Source organism: Lottia gigantea (assembly GCF_000327385.1).
Source record: "Lottia gigantea unplaced genomic scaffold LOTGIsca_14, whole genome shotgun sequence".
Classification (NCBI taxonomy): domain Eukaryota; kingdom Metazoa; phylum Mollusca; class Gastropoda; family Lottiidae; genus Lottia; species Lottia gigantea.
In genome coordinates, this window is record NW_008707617.1 from 2,406,311 (window position 1) to 2,425,683 (window position 19,373).

At 32.8% G+C, this 19,373-nt stretch overlaps 2 protein-coding genes across 2 annotated transcripts; one reads left to right on the forward strand and one right to left on the reverse strand.

The window, feature by feature from the left end:
• Window positions 1-1,456: 1,456 nt before the first annotated feature.
• Window positions 1,457-1,855, forward strand: LOTGIDRAFT_157517 (hypothetical protein; the record flags this gene model as incomplete). Its single annotated transcript, XM_009049724.1, has 1 exon — window positions 1,457-1,855. The coding sequence occupies one exon, from the start codon at window positions 1,457-1,459 to the stop codon at window positions 1,853-1,855; it is 399 nt and encodes a 132-aa protein (XP_009047972.1).
• A 7,893-nt stretch (window positions 1,856-9,748) lies between these two features.
• On the reverse strand, window positions 9,749-18,640 carry LOTGIDRAFT_157518 (hypothetical protein; the record flags this gene model as incomplete). The annotated part of the gene is made up of 4 exons (XM_009049725.1): window positions 9,749-9,794; window positions 12,497-12,741; window positions 17,434-17,603; window positions 18,592-18,640. The coding sequence occupies 4 exons, from the start codon at window positions 18,638-18,640 to the stop codon at window positions 9,749-9,751; spliced, it is 510 nt and encodes a 169-aa protein (XP_009047973.1).
• Window positions 18,641-19,373: the final 733 nt, after the last annotated feature.

Sequence of the window (19,373 nt, forward strand, 5' to 3'; positions counted from 1 at the left end):
CAATGGACTCGTGAACATACTGCTGCGTTTGAATTACTTAAGCAGAAAATCGCTTCACTTCCTACATTAGCCCATTTTTCACCAGATTTGCCTACATTCGTCACAACGGATGCATCCGGTATAGCTGTTGGTGCCGTTATGTCTCAATATTCTCATGGCAGAGAACGTCCTGTTTCTTTCTATTCAAGAACATTATCTTCAGCTTTAGCTTGTATTTTAGCATGTGAACATTGGCATGTATATTTGTATGGTAGAAAATTCACTCTACGAACTGACCATCAAGCATTAACTACGTTATTAGCAACTGCAGGTTCGGGTCACAAACCTTTGCGTATTTACCGCTGGTCAGATCGCTTGCATCAATATGACTTCAAAATCGAATATGTGACGGGTTCGAAAAACTTAGTAGCTGATATGTTAAGTAGATTAGTTATCGATAATCCGAATAGTCAGCAGATTCAGGAAATAGACTCCGCTACCGTCTTAGAAATTGATTTTTCATTAGTTACTCGAGAAGAACTTAAACGTGCTTCAGAAACTGACCATAATCTTTTGCAAGTTCGAAATTATCTTATAAATGGGTGGCCTAAAATTGTTGCAAATGAGTTACAATTGTTTTATCGTCTACGGGATGAACTGTCAATTTGGGATAATTTTTGTGTCTCTCGAGGTTGTTATGCTGTGATTCCTGATAGTCTACAAGAAAGAGTTTTAACTATGGCTCACGAAGGACATCCAGGAATAGTTAAGATGAAACAACGTTGTCGTGAAACCGTATGGTGGACCGGCATGGATCATCAAATTGAAGATTTTGTAAAGAACTGTCAATCTTGTGCTTTAAGTGAAAAGTCACTTAGACCCGTTCAACCTCCTATTCAACCTATACCATGGCCTACATCTCCTTGGAAAGACATTCAGATTGATATATTTGGAGAAGTTCAAGTCGCTCCTCAAGACTCTAGATTTTTATTTGTGATACATGATTTACATTCGAAATGGCCTGAAATAATCAAATGTTCTAAAATAACTTCAAAGGTGATCATTGACTCTTTGGAGAATTTATTTTCAAGATGGGGAATACCAGAAGTAATTATTACTGATAATGGACCACAGTTTATATCGTACGAGTTTGAAACTTATCTGAGATCACAAGGTATTAAACATAGACTTGCTGCTAGATATAATCCGATGTGTAATGGTGGTGTAGAACGCTTTAATAGAGTCATCAAAGAAGGTTTAAAAGCTCACTTACAAGAGGGTAAACCTTTTGCAGAAGCAAAGAAGTCTTATTCTTAGAACTTACAGAGCTACACCGCATTCCTTAACCAAGAAATCACCTTCAGAATTAATGATCGGAAGACAAATAAAACTACCTTTAGAAAATCTAAAACCTCCAGATCCGGTTCCTCCAGACATCGAAAGTAGATCACTTTATATCGCTTCAAGACAAGATAAGATGAAATCTTATGTTGACAAGAGGAGAAATGCCAGAGAAACGAATCTGAAAGTTGGTAATTACGTCAGAACAAAAAGACCGGTACAACGACATAAACTTCAGTCAACATTTTCTAATCCGAAATCTATTACTCAACGCCTAGGAAAGTCATCGTTTCGTTTAAGTGATGGTAGCTGTTGGAACGCAAGAAGATGTATACGCGCTTACCAAAACCACGATCACGAAGAAAATGATCAATATCCATTTTACCATAATTTCGATAATGTGCTACCAAATGACAATGTTCCTCCTGACATTCCAAATCAGAACAATCGGCGAAATCGTAATCGAGTAGTTCCAGTTCGTAATCATCCACAAAGAATTCGGCATAGACCTGCCTATTTGAACGATTATGTTTAATTGAGTGTTTACAGTAATGCATGCTATTTCATAGGACTTTAAATCGTTCACAGACAGTGATGTTAATTGTTTAGTTTCTCTGAGGTTTCTTTGTGTTTATTGATAGTGTTTAATCATATATGTGCTTAACTAAAAGGGGGGAAAATATGTTGTGTCTAGGTTCGAACGCATGTGACGCCGAAACAGTATGTACGCTTCTGGTTGCTTGCTTTGCACGAGGTCACATGACGTCATTGTTGTAAGAATTTCATGTATAATAAATTTAAGTTTTAATCAACTATGCGTCTTTATGGCCATCGCAAACACAACAGTTATGACGTCACAGCAGTCCAATATTCCAACTTACTGAAATTGTATATTATTATCACACAAGGATGAACCCTATTGAAAATCAGAAAAATCGGAAAATATTTTTAAATATGAATTATTGACCTTGTTCTTCAAACCACGTTAAATTTTTAGCTTGTAAAACACTCTACATGCCACAAATCTCGCTAGATTTTAAAGAAACTAGGTGAAGTTGTGTATTATCACCCAAGGATAAACCCTATTGAAAATAAAAAAGATCAAAAAATATTTAATATGAGTTATTGCCCTTGTTCTTCAAAACGCATTCAATTTTTATCTTGTAAACATCCTACATGCCACAATTCTTGCTGGATTTTGATGAAACTTTGTGAAGTTGTTTATTATCACCCAAGGATGAACCTTATTGAAAATAAAAAATATTTAAATTGAGTTATTGCCATTGTTCTTCAAAACACGTTCAATTTTTAGCTCGCTTACACTCTACAGGCCACAATTCTTGATGGATTTTGATGAAATTTAGTGAAATTGTGTATTATCACCAAGGATAAACCCTATAGAAAATCAGACATATTGAAAAATATCTAATATGAGTTATTGCCCTTGTTCTTCAAAACACGTTCAATTTTTAGCTCGTAACCACTCTGCAGGGCACAATTCTTGATGGATTTTCATGAAACTTTGTGAAATTGTGTATTAAGATGATAGGATGAACCCTATTGAAAATATCGAAAATTATTTGATATGAGTTATTGCCCTTGTTCTTCAATGTTCATTTTCAAATAAAGCTGCTAGTGGGCAAATTTTACCTTGCCTGGCAAGCTATCTTTTAAAAAATAATGTACTTTTGGCATAATGCCTGTACCAATAAGTTGGATATTGGTCCGCAAAGATCAAAGGGTTACGTTACATCTGCATTTTAACCTTGGTTAATACTCAGTCTCGTCAGAATCTATCAAGAATTGTGCCTTCTAGAGTGTTTATGGGCTAAAAATTAAATGCGTTTTCAAAAACAAGGGCAATAACTCATATTAAATATTTTCCGATTTTTCTGATTTTCAATAGGGTTCATCCTTGGGTGACAATAATATACAATTTCAGTAAGTTGGAATATTGGACTGCTGTGACGTCATAACATGATTGATAAATACTCACTTAGGGTAATTTAACAATAAATGGAGTTTCTGAATTCCTGAATTTTATTCATGATTGACTGATGGCCACAAAAATTATTAAATTTTAGTGTTTACCAGCTAAAAATTGAACACGTTTTCAAGAACAAAGGCATAACTCAACTATTATTATTCGATTATTTGGATTTTCAATAGGGTTCATCCTTGGCAAACACTCAAACCAAGTTTCATCAAAATCTATCAAGAATTGCACCTTCTAGAGTGTTTACGAGGATTTTAAGAAGATGGGCAATAATTCATACTAAATCTTTTTGGATTTTTCTGATTTTCAAGTTTCATGTTCATTCTTGGGTGATTACAAACGATCACATCAAGTTTCATTAAAATCAGTCAAGAATTGTGCCTACTAGAGTGTACGAGCAATTGTGGAAGGACAGATGGACGGACATGGGTAACAACAATATACAACCCTATTTTATGTGGCCGTATAAAAATGGAGATTTTGACCACTCAGAATCGTCAGAAATGCACTCTCTGTGATAATACATTCCAAAAATTTCTTGAGTGAGAAGGGTCTCGATCTTGGCCACCTAATTTCCTTCTTTGTATTAAAATTAAATTATATTGTTATGTACCTGCACTGCAACACTTCGGCAAAGAGAAATGTTACTTACCTTTGAGGGAGCGGAGAATCTTCAGGCATACAAAATGATATGGAATCATCTTTTAATTGTACTAATATTCTAGGTCTTTGAGGGGAGGGGTATGGTACATCATACATAAAATGGGAAATGTGCCTGTAAGAGAATAAACTGGTTTTAGGTCTTCACAAGATAGCTTGCCAGGCAAGGTAATATACGCCCACTAGCAGCTTTGATTTTGAATAAAAATATTTAGCAGTACAGTAACAATCACCAGTATGAACTATTCAACCTTCAGTCATACACTTCTTTTGAACTCTTTAGAGCAACACTGAATAATATTGAGTATGAGTTGTTTCCCGTGTTCTTGAAAACGTGTTCAATTCTTTAGCTCGTGAAAACTCTACAAGGCAAATATTCAATCTTCAGCATGGGACTGAACAATAAAACCAAGTTTTGTCAAAATCCAGCAAGAATCATTCCTTTTAGTGTTTAAGAGCTAAATTTGAAAGCATTTTCAAGAACAAGGGCAATAACTCATACAAAATATTTTTCAATTCTTCTGATTATCAATAGGGTTCATCCTTGGGTGAATACGAACATTCACACCAAGTTTCATCAAAATCCCTCAAGAATTGTGACTTCTAGAATGATTACGAGCTAAAAATTTAATGCGTTTTCAAAAACAAGGGCAATAACTCATAATAAATATAGTTCAATTCTTCTGATTTTCAATAGAGTTCATCCTTGGGTAATTATGAACACTAAAACCAAGTTTCGTCAAAATCCATCAAGAATTGTGCCTTTAAGAGTGTTTACGAGCTAAAAGTTGAATGCGTTTTCAGGAACAAGGGCAATAACTCATACTAAGTATTTTTTGATTCTTCTGATTTTCTATAGGGTTCATCCTTGGGTGATTACGAACACTTACACCAAGTTTCGTTAAAATCCGTCCCTTCTAGATTGTTAACGAGCTAAAAATTGAACGCTTTTTCAAGAACAAGGGCAATAACTCATACTAAATATTTTTCGATTCATCTGATTTTCAATAGGGTTCATCCTTGGGTAATTATGAACACTCGCACCAAGTTTCGTCAAAATCCATCAAGAGTTGTGCCTTCTAGAGTGTTTACGAGCTAAAAATTGAACGCATTTTCAAGAACAAGGGCAATAACTCATACTAAATATTTTTCAATTCTTCTGATTTTTAATAGGTTTTATCCTTGGTTGATAACAAACACTCATGCCAAGTTTCATCAAAATCCATCAAGAATTGTCCCTTCTAGAGTGTTTACGAGCTCAAAATTTAACGCGTTTTCAAGAACAAGGGCAATAACTAATTTTTCGATTCTTGTGATTTTCAATAGGGTTCATCCTTGGGTGATTACGAACGCTCATACCAAGTTTTGTCAAAATCCGTCAAAAATTGTGTCTTGTAGAGTGTTTACGAGCAATTGTTGACGGCCGGACCGACGGACGGACCAACAGACATGGGTGACGCCAATATACGCCCCCATTTCATGGGGGCGTATAAAAATCACTCTTAGTCTACCCTCATAAAGCTACTAGCTTCAAAAAATTCATTAGCTTTATTCAAAACTACTAACTTTTTATAGCTGTTTGCTGTTTATCAACATAACTTTCATAACTTTAGTAACAATGCGATTTTATTAAGTAGCTTTATAAAGGATTGTAATCCATATAGGTAACTTTTATATACCGGTACCGTATATTTCCTAATATAATTTGCATTTGTTTTAACACATAAAAGGGCTCCACACAGCACTATACATGGCGAAATATTTTTTTTGAGTATTTTTCCCCCTGAAGATTTTATGTAAATATGATCACTTTATTGATCAAAATAATGACTCAATAGGCTGATTATGTATTTGTTGATTGTTTTATATAGTAATATTTCAATAAAGAAAGTGATGTTATGATGTGATGATACGAGAAAGTGCACTCGTAAATACCCCGCATTCGTTAACAAGAATAACTAGAGCCACATGTCACACAAAGTGGGACTTTGCTACTGTAGTAAATTGCAAGAGACTCTGAAAAAATCAACCTTCTAGGTTAATTAAGTTACGTGCCAGAATTGTCTAAAGTTGAGAAGTTTTAATTCTTTGAAAGATTGTTATATCGAAAGTAGACATAAGATAGCCAAGGTCAATGACCTTAAACATTGAAAAGAGAGGTCAACATAGGTCAAGGTTACGAGATACAAGTCATCAAAATGTATACAGCTATAAAACCGGAAGTTGACATAGGACAGCAAATATCAAAGTATAAATAGATAACCAATGTGAATTACCTTTGATCCTACAAAAGTCAAGGTCAAAAAAGGTCAAGGTCAAAATTTAAAATACTGAATTTTCAAAACCTGTTCCTTATTTTGAACTTTAAAGCTGAAACAACCGAACTTAAAAAACAAAGTGGCTCAAAAGATGAGGTAATTATATGCAAAGTTTCATTTTGAACAAATGTATTCTTTGCGAGTTATGCCCCTGGCCAAAAATGTCAATAATGAGTAATTTAGCCCCACTGGAAACGCCCACCTCATTTTTTTGGTATAAGTTAATTGATATTCTACATGTTGTATTATGTTCTAAATTTCAAGCTTCTACATCATACAGGTCAAATGTCGATTTTGTCGATTTTGCCTGGCTTTCGCCAAGTTGATGACCTTGACCCTTTCATTTAATGTTAAAACTTTACGTGTATGCTTCGACATTTTGAAAATGAATGGCTTTTGCTTAGCTGCCTTTTTATATCGATAATAGACTGACATTAATCATTAACAAGCTATAAAATTAATCCTTAGTCCAATTAGCGATAATCTCGATTAATCTCACCAATATGTGAAACAACGTGATGTTTAATCAAGGGAGTTAATAAGTGTCATGGTCGCTTAATTGACTCAATATGATTACACGCGAGTGTAAATACACGGTCACTGGACGCGTAATGAAGGTGGTTGCTTATCAGTCGTTGATTACATTGAAAACTCGTAGGGGGGATTTTATTGTGGTCGCATAATGAAGGTAATTGCTTAATAAAGGTGGTCGTGTGAGCAGGATATACTGTAGGTCATAAGATATACATACATTAAGCTCAAAATAGCAAAATTATTGTACAAAAGACTAATTTAAAAAAATTACAAATTTAAATTTTGCTTTTAAAATAGTTTGGTTATATATCGCTGGAAAGAGCATGAGAAGCACTTTAAGAACCCGAAAAAATTAACCTTCTAAGTTAATTGGGTCATATGCTAGAGCAGTCCAAAGTTGAGAATTTGGCTGTTTTCAGACATAGATAAAACCGGAAAAACAGAGGTCAAATATGGAAGTATCAACTGATAGGCATGGGCAATGACCTTTGACCTGATAGAGTCAAAGTCATTTTTACGAGAAAGCTGGAAATAATACAAAAAATTTTGATTAAACCATTTTGTTTACTTTGGTGAGTTGTCTACACATAAATTTTTACATCAATTGATCAAAAAAAATCGAAAATAGCGAAATTTGACTAAAAAAAAGGGTGCTACGAATTTTTGAATTTTTTGTACTGCTATCAGTTCTGATATTCTTTGTAGATTCCAAAAATGAAAAACTGAAAAAAATCGACTGAAAATTGTGACTTCTAGAGACCATTTTGTACTTTTTGCAAATGTTTCAACGTAGCACTTTCGGTTTTGCAAAAATGTTCTAATATAAATTTAAAGCATACATCGTCAAAAAGTAAAGAATACCAGTTTTTAAGATTTGATTGCAAATGTAGCAAAATGCAAAAGACTGAAAAAATCAACTTTCTACGATAAAGAACAGTCTTAAGTTGAGAAGTTTTGATTCTTCGGAGGATTGTTATACCTGAATTAGACAGACCTCACAAATGAAAGTATCAGAAGATAGTCAAGGTCAATGACATTTGACATTGAAAAGAAGACGGTCAACAAAAGTCAAGGTTACGAGATACAAGTCATCAAAATTTTGAAATATATACGGCTATAAAACCGAAAGTTGAGATAGTACAGCAAATATAAAAGTATAAATAGATAGCCAATGCGAATGACCTTTGATCCTACAAAAGTCAGGGTCAAAAAAGGTCAAGGTCAAAAATTGAAAATTTTGAATTTTCAAAACCTGTTCCTTTTTTTGAACTATGAAGCTGAAACAATTGAACTTCTAAGACAACGTGGCTCAACAGATGAAGTAATTGTATGCAAAGTTTCATTTTGAACAAATGTATACGTTGCGAGTTATGTCCCTTGCCAGAAATGTCTATAATGAGTAATTTAACCCGGATGTGACATGCCCACCTCAATTTCTTTTGTATAGGTTAATTGATATTCTAAATGTTATGTTGTGTTCCAAATTTAAATCTTCTACATCATACGGGTCAAAAGATATAGGTCAACAAATGTCAATAAAGGTCAAAATAGAAAATTGAAAATATGGAAATGTCAAAACAAATGAGGTAATTGTGTGCAGAGTTCCGAATTTGGCTGTTTTTGGACAGCTATAAAACCGGAGGTCAAATGTCAAAGTATTAACTAATAGCTAAGGTCAATGACCTTTGACCTTATAGAGGTCAAGGTCATCAAAGGTCAAGATCACAAGATATGAGCCTTTAAACTTTGTAAAAATTCAACCGGAAGTTGCAAAAAAGCAAAATCGAGAATCGAAAAACAGCTTCCTAATGTCATGTTTTTTTTTTATCTTCTTTCATTTGACACCAAAATCATTTAAATCGGATATGCCGTTATGTCTGAATAAAAATCGAATCAAAAATCAAAAAATTGAAAAAAATGCAAAATTTGGCAAAAAAAATGTCTGCAACAAAATTTCGTATTTTGAAATTTTTAAAGTGCTATTCTTTCAGATTTTAACAGTAGATTCCAAAAATACAAACCCAAAGAAAATCGACCGAAATATACAACTTCTAGAGCCGATTTTCTATTCTTGCACATATTGAACTGTGGCACTTCCGGTTTTGCAAAAAAGATCCAAAATAAAAAAAAAAAAAAGAATTGACACTTCGATAACTAGATCTGTGGACAGGTTCGATGGTGTGCGTGTACGACCTGACACAGCGGCGAAATGTTGCATTTTAAAGTCATTCATTTGGTAGTAAAAATGCGATAAATCACCAAACGTTCAGTAGTGAAAAGACGCATTGATTGATAACATTGTGTTATCATTCGGTAGTAAAAAGTCGAATTTTATAATCACTTTAAAACTGATAATAAACACCACACAATACAAATGAAGATATATTTGAATTGATCTGGTTGAGCACAATATCTTTTGTTCTGGTCAAAAGGTCAACAAAAGTCAAATAAAAGTAATATGAGCCTCTGAAGTTTCGAAAATTGCTGTTTTCAGACTTCTGTAAAACCGGAAGTATATATTGGACATCAAAGATCAAAGTAAGAATGGTCATCCTAGGTCAATGACCTTTGACGATGCAAAGGTAAAGGTTATTTATGTTAAAATTCTAAAATGAAGTTTTTAAAAATTGTTAAACCTATTCCCGTTTTTAAAGTAAAGAGTTAAACAACTGTAATCTTATCCCAAATTGTCTTCAGTAGTGAATTATTTTCAAGTAAAATTTATAGGGTGATAATTGCAACCTTTGCAAGTTATGACAATTGCAAATATTTCAGGTAAAGGTAAATCCACACCGGATGTGGCACGCCCACTTCAAAATTTTTATTTTGTCTGTGATGAGGTGTACTCTCTGGCCAAAAATGTTAATAAGGAGTAATTTAACCCGGATGTGCCACTCCCACCTCAATTATTTGACATAAGTTAATTGATATTCTGAATGTTATGTTGTGTTCCAAATCTAAAGCTTCTACATCATACAGGTCAAAAAGTATAGGTCAACAAAAGTCAACAAAGGTCAAAATCGAAAATTGAAAATATGGACATTTTAAAACCCTGTAAAATTAGTTGATAATCATTATGTAACAGATTTGCCATTTGGTGATAAAACTTTCCATATGCCAGATAAGAAGTTACAAGCAGAAATGTTTGCTTATAAACTTCAAAAAAGGCTAGCTGTTATAAGTATGCTTCATGAGAAATATACTGCCTTTATGACTGATTTAGAAACAAATAATTATGCTGAGAAAGTCCCGATGGCCGAGTTTGGTTTATTGCGCACTATAATGTTAGTCATCCTTGCAAACCAGAAAAAGTTTGTGTTGTTTTTAATTGTCCTCTTTTGATATGATATATGATAATCTTCAAATTCTCAGTTATTGTCTGGTCCTGACTTAACAAATAATTTATTAGGTGTCATATTAAGTTGGCATCAGGAACCTTATGCATTTATGGCAGACATTGAAAGTATGTTCTACCAGGTCTGCGTGACAAAACATGATTGTGATATGATGAGATTTCTATGGTGGCCCAGTGGTAACATGCTTGTCAATGTGCATCTTTTCGGTGCAATAAGTACACCAAGTTGTGCAAATTATGCATTAAAACGTGTAGCTAATGATAATATTGATATTTGTAGTCCAGAATTAATCAATTCTATAAACAGCGATTTCTATGTTGACTATTTAGTAAAATCTGTATCTAAAGAAAGTGAAGCTATAGACTTGGCTACTGATATTCGAAATGTTTTGCAAAAGGGTGGTTTTAATATAACAAAGTGGCTTAGTAATAGTCGAGAATTATTAAAAGCAGTTCCAAAATCAAATCATGCTGGTGAAGTAAAAAATTTAGATTTCGATTCCTTACCTGATAAACGTTCATTAGGTGTCAAATGGTCTATTGAAAGTGATCAAATTGTTTTTGAAGTACAAAATTTGTCGTCAAAACCTACACGAAGAAATATTCTTTCCGTTATGTCATCAGTTTATGACCCTTTTGGTTTTGCGTCTCCATTTATTTTGAGAGCCAAAATTATCTTACAAGAACTTTGTCCCCAAAAACTAGGTTGATATGAACTTATTCCAGTTGAACAAAATACTGAGTGGAAAAAATGGATGCAAGATTTAGATAATTTGCATGAAATTTCTGTCGATCAAGCCTAAAAAATTACAAAAAAATAATCAATCTCCAATTGCATCATTTCGCGGAAGCTTCAAATGATGGTTATGGTATGGTAACCTATGTGCGCCATGAAAACCAATCTGGTGAAGTAAATTGTGCTTTTGTACTTGGAAGGTCGCGTGTAGCAAACTAGAATTGTCTGAGGCTACGTCAATTGTGAAAATAAATAGTATTTAACTGACTTATTCTGGAAACGCTGGACTGAAGAATATTTACATACTATGCAATCTCATGAAAAATGGTTAAATCCATCTAAAAACATTAAAATAGGTGATATAGTGTTAATTGTAGACTCTTCTGCTCCTAGAGGCCCTTGGCCTATTGGAATAGTATTAGAAACCTTTCCAGATAAAAACAGTCTAGTCAGAAGTTAAAACAAAGGGAACGGTCTTAACCCGTCCAATTGCAAAATTAGTCTTAATTTTAGAAAGTGACAATTAGTATTTAATATTGTTGTTGTAAGTGCTATAAGTGTTGTAAAAGTATAAGTCTTAAATATGTAAATTTAAATGTTTCAATATCAAACGGTTATAATTTGAATTTGTTTACAGTTATTTGTCGTGATGTATGTGGTAAAATTTAAACATTATTAAATGTATATTTCCGAATATAATACGTATTCTTGTATAATGTGTCGTCTAATTCTTAGTTAAGAATTCATAAATGTGTGCTTTAGTTATATAATTTTGAACATATTTTGTTTGATAATATCAATAAGGAAAAACCTCGAAGGTAAGCCTTAGTTGTCTTTTATTTATTGGTAACATTATTACATCCTAATATCTCCCACTAAAAGTATTTAGCTGCAGTGTGTTGACCATGACTTGCTGGATGAATTGCTGACTTTTTATACGCCCACATGAATATGTGGTCGTATCACTTGGTGTAATCATTGGAATTCATAAGATCTTGGACAAATGTGTCAAAATTTGCTTGTGAGCACAATAGACGCTACAGTTTTCAACCGATTTTGATGAAACTTGGTGTGATCATTGGAATTGATAAGATCTCGGACAAGTTCTAACTTGAGATATTTTTTATGAACTTATTTTGAGTCATTGCCCTTTACTTTGTAAACACGCGTCAAAAGTTGTTTTTTGCCCTTGATTAGAGCTGTGTGATTTAATTGTTTGTTGTATTTGGGTTATTGATATTGATTTTAAAAAATTTTGTGGAATTACTCAGCATAAATAACTGGCATATATATGTAATTGAATTCAAACTAATAAAATTTCTTCAATATGAGAAAACTGTACTTCAGTCACTAAAGACTGTTTTATAAATTTCTGACAGCTGCCAGTGGGCGTATGTTACCTTGCCTCGCAAGCTATCTTTATGTCATGTTAATGTTGTTTTAATTTCACTATTTTTTTTTTAAATGCCTATTATTTTGTGAAATGTTGAAGATATAGAATTAATCAAAGAGAATTCTGCAATATCTTTTTCATAATGCACTGGTTTAAGGTTATTTCAAATATAGTTTTCACTTACCTTTCTATAGGCACATCATGTGGACCTGTTATACAGATCTTATAAAGGCAGGATAAAAACTTCTTAAAGGCATCAAAAAAGGGATAATGAGACAACAAACAGATACTTTTATTAGAATGAACAGTTTTTAATATACGGTATTGCTCACGAATATGTTTATTTTTTAATCCTAAGTGTCTCATTTGTAGATCACTGAGTCTGTCCTCTGAATATTCCTCATAGAATGTCACTGCTGCACCAAATATCTAAAAAAAAAAAAGAGCAGAAATAGACTAAAAGAGAATTATAACTTAACATAACTAAAGAAAAAGTTAAAAAAAAAAACAATGATTACTCACTCTGCAGACATGAAAAGATAGCTTGCCAGGCAAGGTAATATATGCCCACTGGCAGCTAAAAATTAAAAGCATTTTCAAGAACAATGTTAAAAACTAATATAAGATATCTCATTGAATCATTGATTTTGGTAATAATAAACAATTTCTTCAAATCCAGTTACAATCATCAAGAATTGTGCAAAAATTTGAACATGTAAGAACAAGGGCAAGATTTTTCTGATTTTCAATAGGGTTCATGCTTGCAATCACTCACACCAAGTTTTGTGAAAATCTGTCAAGAATTATGCCTTCTATAGTGTTTACGAGACAAATACTTTCATGTGCTCATACTTAATATTTTTCGAATTTTCAATTGGGTTCATCCTTGGGTGATTACAAACACTCACAACAAGTTTCATTAGAATCTGTCAAGAATTGTGTCTTCTAGAGTGTTTACAACCTAAAATTAAACACTTTTTCAAGAACAAGAACAATAACCCAAACTTTATATTATTCGATTTTCCTGATTTTCAATAGTGTTCATTCTTATCTGATTATATACAAAGTTTCATCAAAATCCGTCAAGAATTGTGCCTTCAAGAATGTTACGAGCAATTGTGGACAACAGACATGGGTGATGCCAATATACGCCCCCCATTTCATATAAGAAAGAAGAAAGAAAGAAAGAATGGGAAAACTATAGATTATTTCAATTTGCTAAACATCTGAAGAGTTCGGGATATAAAGACGAAATTGTAGACACTGCTTTTAGGAAAGCAAGGGAAAGATCACGCCTTGAACTGCTATTTCCCAAACACAAAACGGCCGAAAAGACACAGACAATTTAAGGACAAGCTACAAAATGACAAACATATTAAAAACCAGAAAAATCACAGTGGCAGGACGAAGGAATAGGACCTTGGGAAAAGGAAAGTGAAAATTAAAACAATGTGTAGAGAATGTAAATAGTAACCAGTTACTATTCAATATAAGGCACTGGCACAGAGTTAAAGTTATGTTTACAATAATTGTGATGCTAATATGCAATGAACTAAATCAAAGATGATCATAACGGTTATCATATAAATCTTCTTGGACCTAATAAAGAAATTCATAATACTTATAATCTACATTGACTGCTTCAAATTTTCTGGAATAATGAAGAAAAGCGATTAATGGCAGCAGGTATAGAAAGTAAATTGTTTTAGACTATTATATACTATAAAGTACAAAGACAATGAAAATGAGAATATTTAATTCTGTTAGATCACTCTACATCATCGGTGGGGTCAAGTCGACCACGAACAACTATATCCTGTAGAGTTTTGTCAAATCCAGAAAGAATCATGCCTTTTAGTGTTTAAGAGCTAAATGTGAATGCGTTTTCAATAGCAAGGGCAATAACTCATACTAAATATTTTTCGATTTTTCTGATTTTCAATAGGGTTTAACTTTGGGTGATAACAAACACTCATGCCCAGTTTCTTTAAAATCTGTCAAGAATTGTCTCTTCTAGAGCGTTTACAAACTAAAATTTTAACGTGTTTTCAATAACAAGGGCAATAACTCATACTAAATATTTTTCGATTCTTCTGATTTTCAATAGGGTTCATCCTTGGGTGATTACGAACACTCATACCAAGTTTTGTCAAAATCCGTCAAGAATTGTGTCTTGTAGAGTGTTTACGAGCAATTGTGGACGGACGGACATGGGTGAAGGCAATATATACGCCCCCCATTTCATGGGGGCGTATAAAAAATCAAAAGAACCTGTAAAGAATTGTCGCCTGTGGATTGAGCACGATATAGCACAATATAGCTAATAAAGTGAAACGTCAAGTCAGGCACGATATTTCGGTGAAATATTATCCGATCATCATGAAAATTGATAGGGATTAACTTCATAATGACATTGACAAAAAAAATCAAAATCAAAAGAATCTGTAAAGAATTGTAGCCTGTAGAGTGAGCAAGAGTTGCACAATATAGCTAATAGAGTGAAACGTCAAGTCAGACACGTATTTCTTCAATGAAAGATAGCTTGCCAGACAAGATAACATACGCCCACTAACAGCTGTCAGAAATGATATGGTCTTTAGTGGTTTAATAATAAATTTTCAAATAATCAAAAGTCAAAGCAAAATCTCAAAAACAAATCAAATTATCAAACTCAAAAATGAAGATAGCTTGCCAGGCAAGGTAATATAAGCCCACTGGCAGCTTTGATTTTAAATAAAAATATTTGGAAGTACAGTAACAATTATAAGTATGAAATATTCAACCTTCAGTCATACACATGTGTACACACTGTATATTATTATTAAGTGTTGTGTTTAAGACTAAAAATTGAAATCATTTTCAAGAACAAGGGCAATAACTATTATTATTTTTCGATTTTTAATAGGTTTCATCCTTGGGTCATAGCAAACCGTTTAGAGAGCATTTCAAGAATAAGGACAATAACTTATACTAAATAGTTTTTGATTTATCTGATTTTCAATAGGGTTCATAGGGTGATTACAAACAATCATACTAAGTTTTGTCAAATTCAGTCCAGAGTGTTTACGAGCAATTGTGGACGGACGGACATGGATGATGACAATATACGCCATGTGGCTTTAAAGAATAAAACTTCTGCCCAAATAAACCATTTATTCCTCAAAACCAACACAATCAAAAAGTAAATGACTGTTACAATAATGACGTCATAAAAATTATGATGTCTTTGTTACTCAAACAATTACCTGCAAAGTGATCATTTACTGATGAACTACAAATTTCCTTAGTGATCACTGATGACGTTATAATGTTGTAATGACGTCATTTCATGTGACAACTTGGGATTTAGCGTATGAATACACCAAAAACTTTCAACTTCAAATAGACAAGATGATGGAACAAATCTTGGTTTCTGAGTTTGTGTTGAATATCTAATTTATTTGTTTCTCTTTAGCAACTTTCAGAAATGTATTTTCATTCATTTGTAAAAAACGACTCAATTTTATTTGTGTTGTTGTGTATTCATACATCAGTCAGCCTAGCAGCGAATGGGCAGGGCTTTAACTTAATTGACAGGAGTTGTGTTGCTGTTTTTGCCAACTTTTCTCACAATAATGATAGGTTTAACTATATTATGTCAATAATTTTATCCTTAAAAGTATGGTGATAGATTCCTGAAAACTACCGAATGTTAATATAAAGATTTATGTAGACATTTTTGTGTTCATTGGTTGATGAACGCCGAATTTTCACATGTTAAATCTTACATAAATGGCTTTGCCATTCATTCGAATTAACATGTGAAAATTCTGTGTAAAGTTTATTAATCAAAATGGATTCAGCCAGATATAATTTTTTTTAATCTGCATTATAAATTTTCTGCAGAATAGTGGTTTTGAAGGAATGTCCAGATGTATTAAAATGAGGTGCTACTCAAGGGGCTTTACCTACTTTGTTAAGTTAAATGTTTGACCTGTACATCATAGATATTTACAACTGAGATCACAATTAATCATCTTCATGATTGGTTTTGTTCCATTCCCCCTTTTATTTGGAATTTTCCCATTTCATGTGGGCGTATAAAAAGAAGTAACTCTCAAACCATTCATCTGATTGTTAACAATTTCAAAATAAATCTTATCAATGTATAAATACATGAAATATGCATATCAAGTTTCATCAAAATTGGATAAAAACTGCATTCTCTACAAGCTAAATTTAATGCTTTTACTTTATTTTCCATTTGGGTGTATAAAAAGGTCATTGTTTTTAATGAAATTTATAGTTTCCATGATTTCACATGTGTTGGTGTATGCTTTAAGACACACGATTTGGAAAAGTACATAGTGTATTTTGACAGAAGTTTTATTATTTAAAGCCTCATATCTTCATCTTGTCAAAGCATCATAGTTTTAAAGATAGCAGCTTTGATTTTGAATAAAAATATTTGGCAGTACAGTAACAATTACCAGTATGAAATATTCTACCTTCAGACATACTTATTTTGAACTTTTTGAGGCGATACTGAATAATATTACCAAGTTTCATCAAAATCTGTCAAGAATTGGGCCTTCTTGAGTGTTGGCTAAAACGAGGGCAATAATATTTTTAGATTTTTCTGAGTTTCGTTTCGTTCATCATTGGGTGATGACATACACTCACACCAAGTTTCGTAAAAATCCTTCAAGAATTGTGCCTTCTCGTGTGTTTACGCATTTTCAAGAATAAGGGCAATAACTCATACTAATTATTTTTCGATTTTTTCTGATTTTCAATAGGGTTCATCCTTAAGTGAAAAAAAAAACACTCACACTAAGTTTCGTCAAAATCTGTCATTAATTGAACCTTCTAAAGCGTTTAGGAGCTAAATAACTCATACTGAATATTTTCAATTTTTCTGATTTTCAATAGGGCTCATCCTTGGGTGATTACAAACAAACATACCAAGTTTCGTCGAAATCAGTCTAGAATTGTGCCATGTAGGGTGTTTACTTGCAATTGCGGACGGATGGACATGGGTGACAGCATTGACAACAAAAACTAATATTTTGTTCTCTATAAACTTGGTGCACAAATTTCTGACACTCAATACCAAGCAAGTAAAACATTTAGTAAACATACCCTGTCACCTTCTGCATCAGTTAACACAAAAGTTGAAAAAACAGGTAATGGATGTTGTGCTTTAGCTGACCAGCATTCTACAGTAGCTCCCATTGGTAAACAAAACATTGGTACTGATTTTGGTAGAGAAAAACCATCATATTCAACTGCTGGATATCTGTCTAAGATTGCTGTCAATAAAAGAAATTATTTCAGGAAAAAGAATGAGATTACATCTTGAAGTATTATAGACAATAGTGGTAAACATTCTAAAAGAAAATCTGTAGATACATGCTTACGGCCAAAACAGAAGCGCTGTTTTAATTTGAGCAATATCCACAATTGCTCATAAACACTAGAAAGCAAAATTCTTAACAAAAAATTCTGTCAAGAATTATGCCTTCTAGAGTGTTTACGAGCTAAAAATTAAATGGGTTTTCAAGAACAAAGGCAATAACTCATACTCAATATTTTTCAATTTTTCTGATTGTCAATAGAGTTTATCCTTGAGTGATAACAAACACTCACACCAAGTTTCGTCAAAATCTGTCGAGAATTGTGCCTTCTATAGTGTAATTGAACACATTTTCAAGAACAAGGGCAATAACTCATACTAATTGTTTTTCGATTTTTCTGATTTTCTTAAGGGTTCATCCTTGGGTGATTACGAACACTCACACCAGGGCAACAACTCATACTTATTTTTGTTCGATTTTTTATACGCCAAGAATTTAAAAATATCTAAAATGACAAATGACTTTAACCCTTCATTACGTTTTTCCACTTATTGCTCTAATTGTGCTGCATGTAAGATTTTAAAATCTTAGACTCGGCCATTAATTATTGAATTACTCGGCCATTAATTATTGGATTGGTCTAAAATTTACATAGTATTCACAGACTGCAAATACAAATGAAACTGCATCATTAAAAATTTTCAATCACTTCCGGTTTTGGCGTGGGAATTTAAGGTTTATAAAAATCTTTGGAACGACCCTGCTTTCGATGTAATTCACAAATGTCGACAAAAACCATACAGATTATCTATAATAATTAATCTGAATCATGTAAGAAGAAAAAATTCAAACTAGAAGTGGCATACGCTCTATTATCTGAGAGTGGCACATTTTCGTAAAATTTAAAGTTCGCCATTTATTATCTGAATTTTGTGATCTTGACCTGGATCAAATTTAATAGATTTGTCAAGGAACAAATATTCAGCGATCATTTTGATTCTGTCAGACAAGACCTCAATAGTGACTTAATTTTGTTTTCTCATTGTAGTTAATCTCATCAAATTTGATTTATAAATATTGATTATTAACATTGATTGATAAATGAAGTTCTAATGTATGCAGAAGAAATGTATATGGTATTGTAGGTAACCTAAAACTTCATATGGTTATGATGTTTCAACTTTGGTAGTGGTTATTTTCCATATCATTTCACCTGATGAGGATGAAAGCTTCTGGAATAAAATACTTTTGTCACTCTTAAAAGGTGTGTTTGTCTTAAAGTCAGTCTGTGGAGCATCCATTGAGTTTGATGATTTTCTGTTCAATCTTTGTATTCTATAAATATTATGACAGTGATATTTGAAAGTGACATTGTTGAATTCAAATGTGTAGGTGTGGTTTCCCTTATAGGAGAAATTTACGAGTAGGGTATGGACAGGTACTGATGTCATTGTTCATGACAAGTTACACAAGGTCATTTCGGACGTTCTGAATGATGTAATTAATTATGAAGAAGATGAAATTATTCATGAGAATAGAAAAACTGATGATGATGTTTTGTCAAATACATTTGGAAACTTTGTGTAGAAACAATAGCAAAATGGAAAAACGTGTGAAAACAGTCAAATTGTCCAGTGTCCCTGATACACATAAAAGATGTAGAAAACCTCTTTACAATCCCTTTAAGTCTAATTTATCAATTAATTGAGAAAATCTACAGCTCAG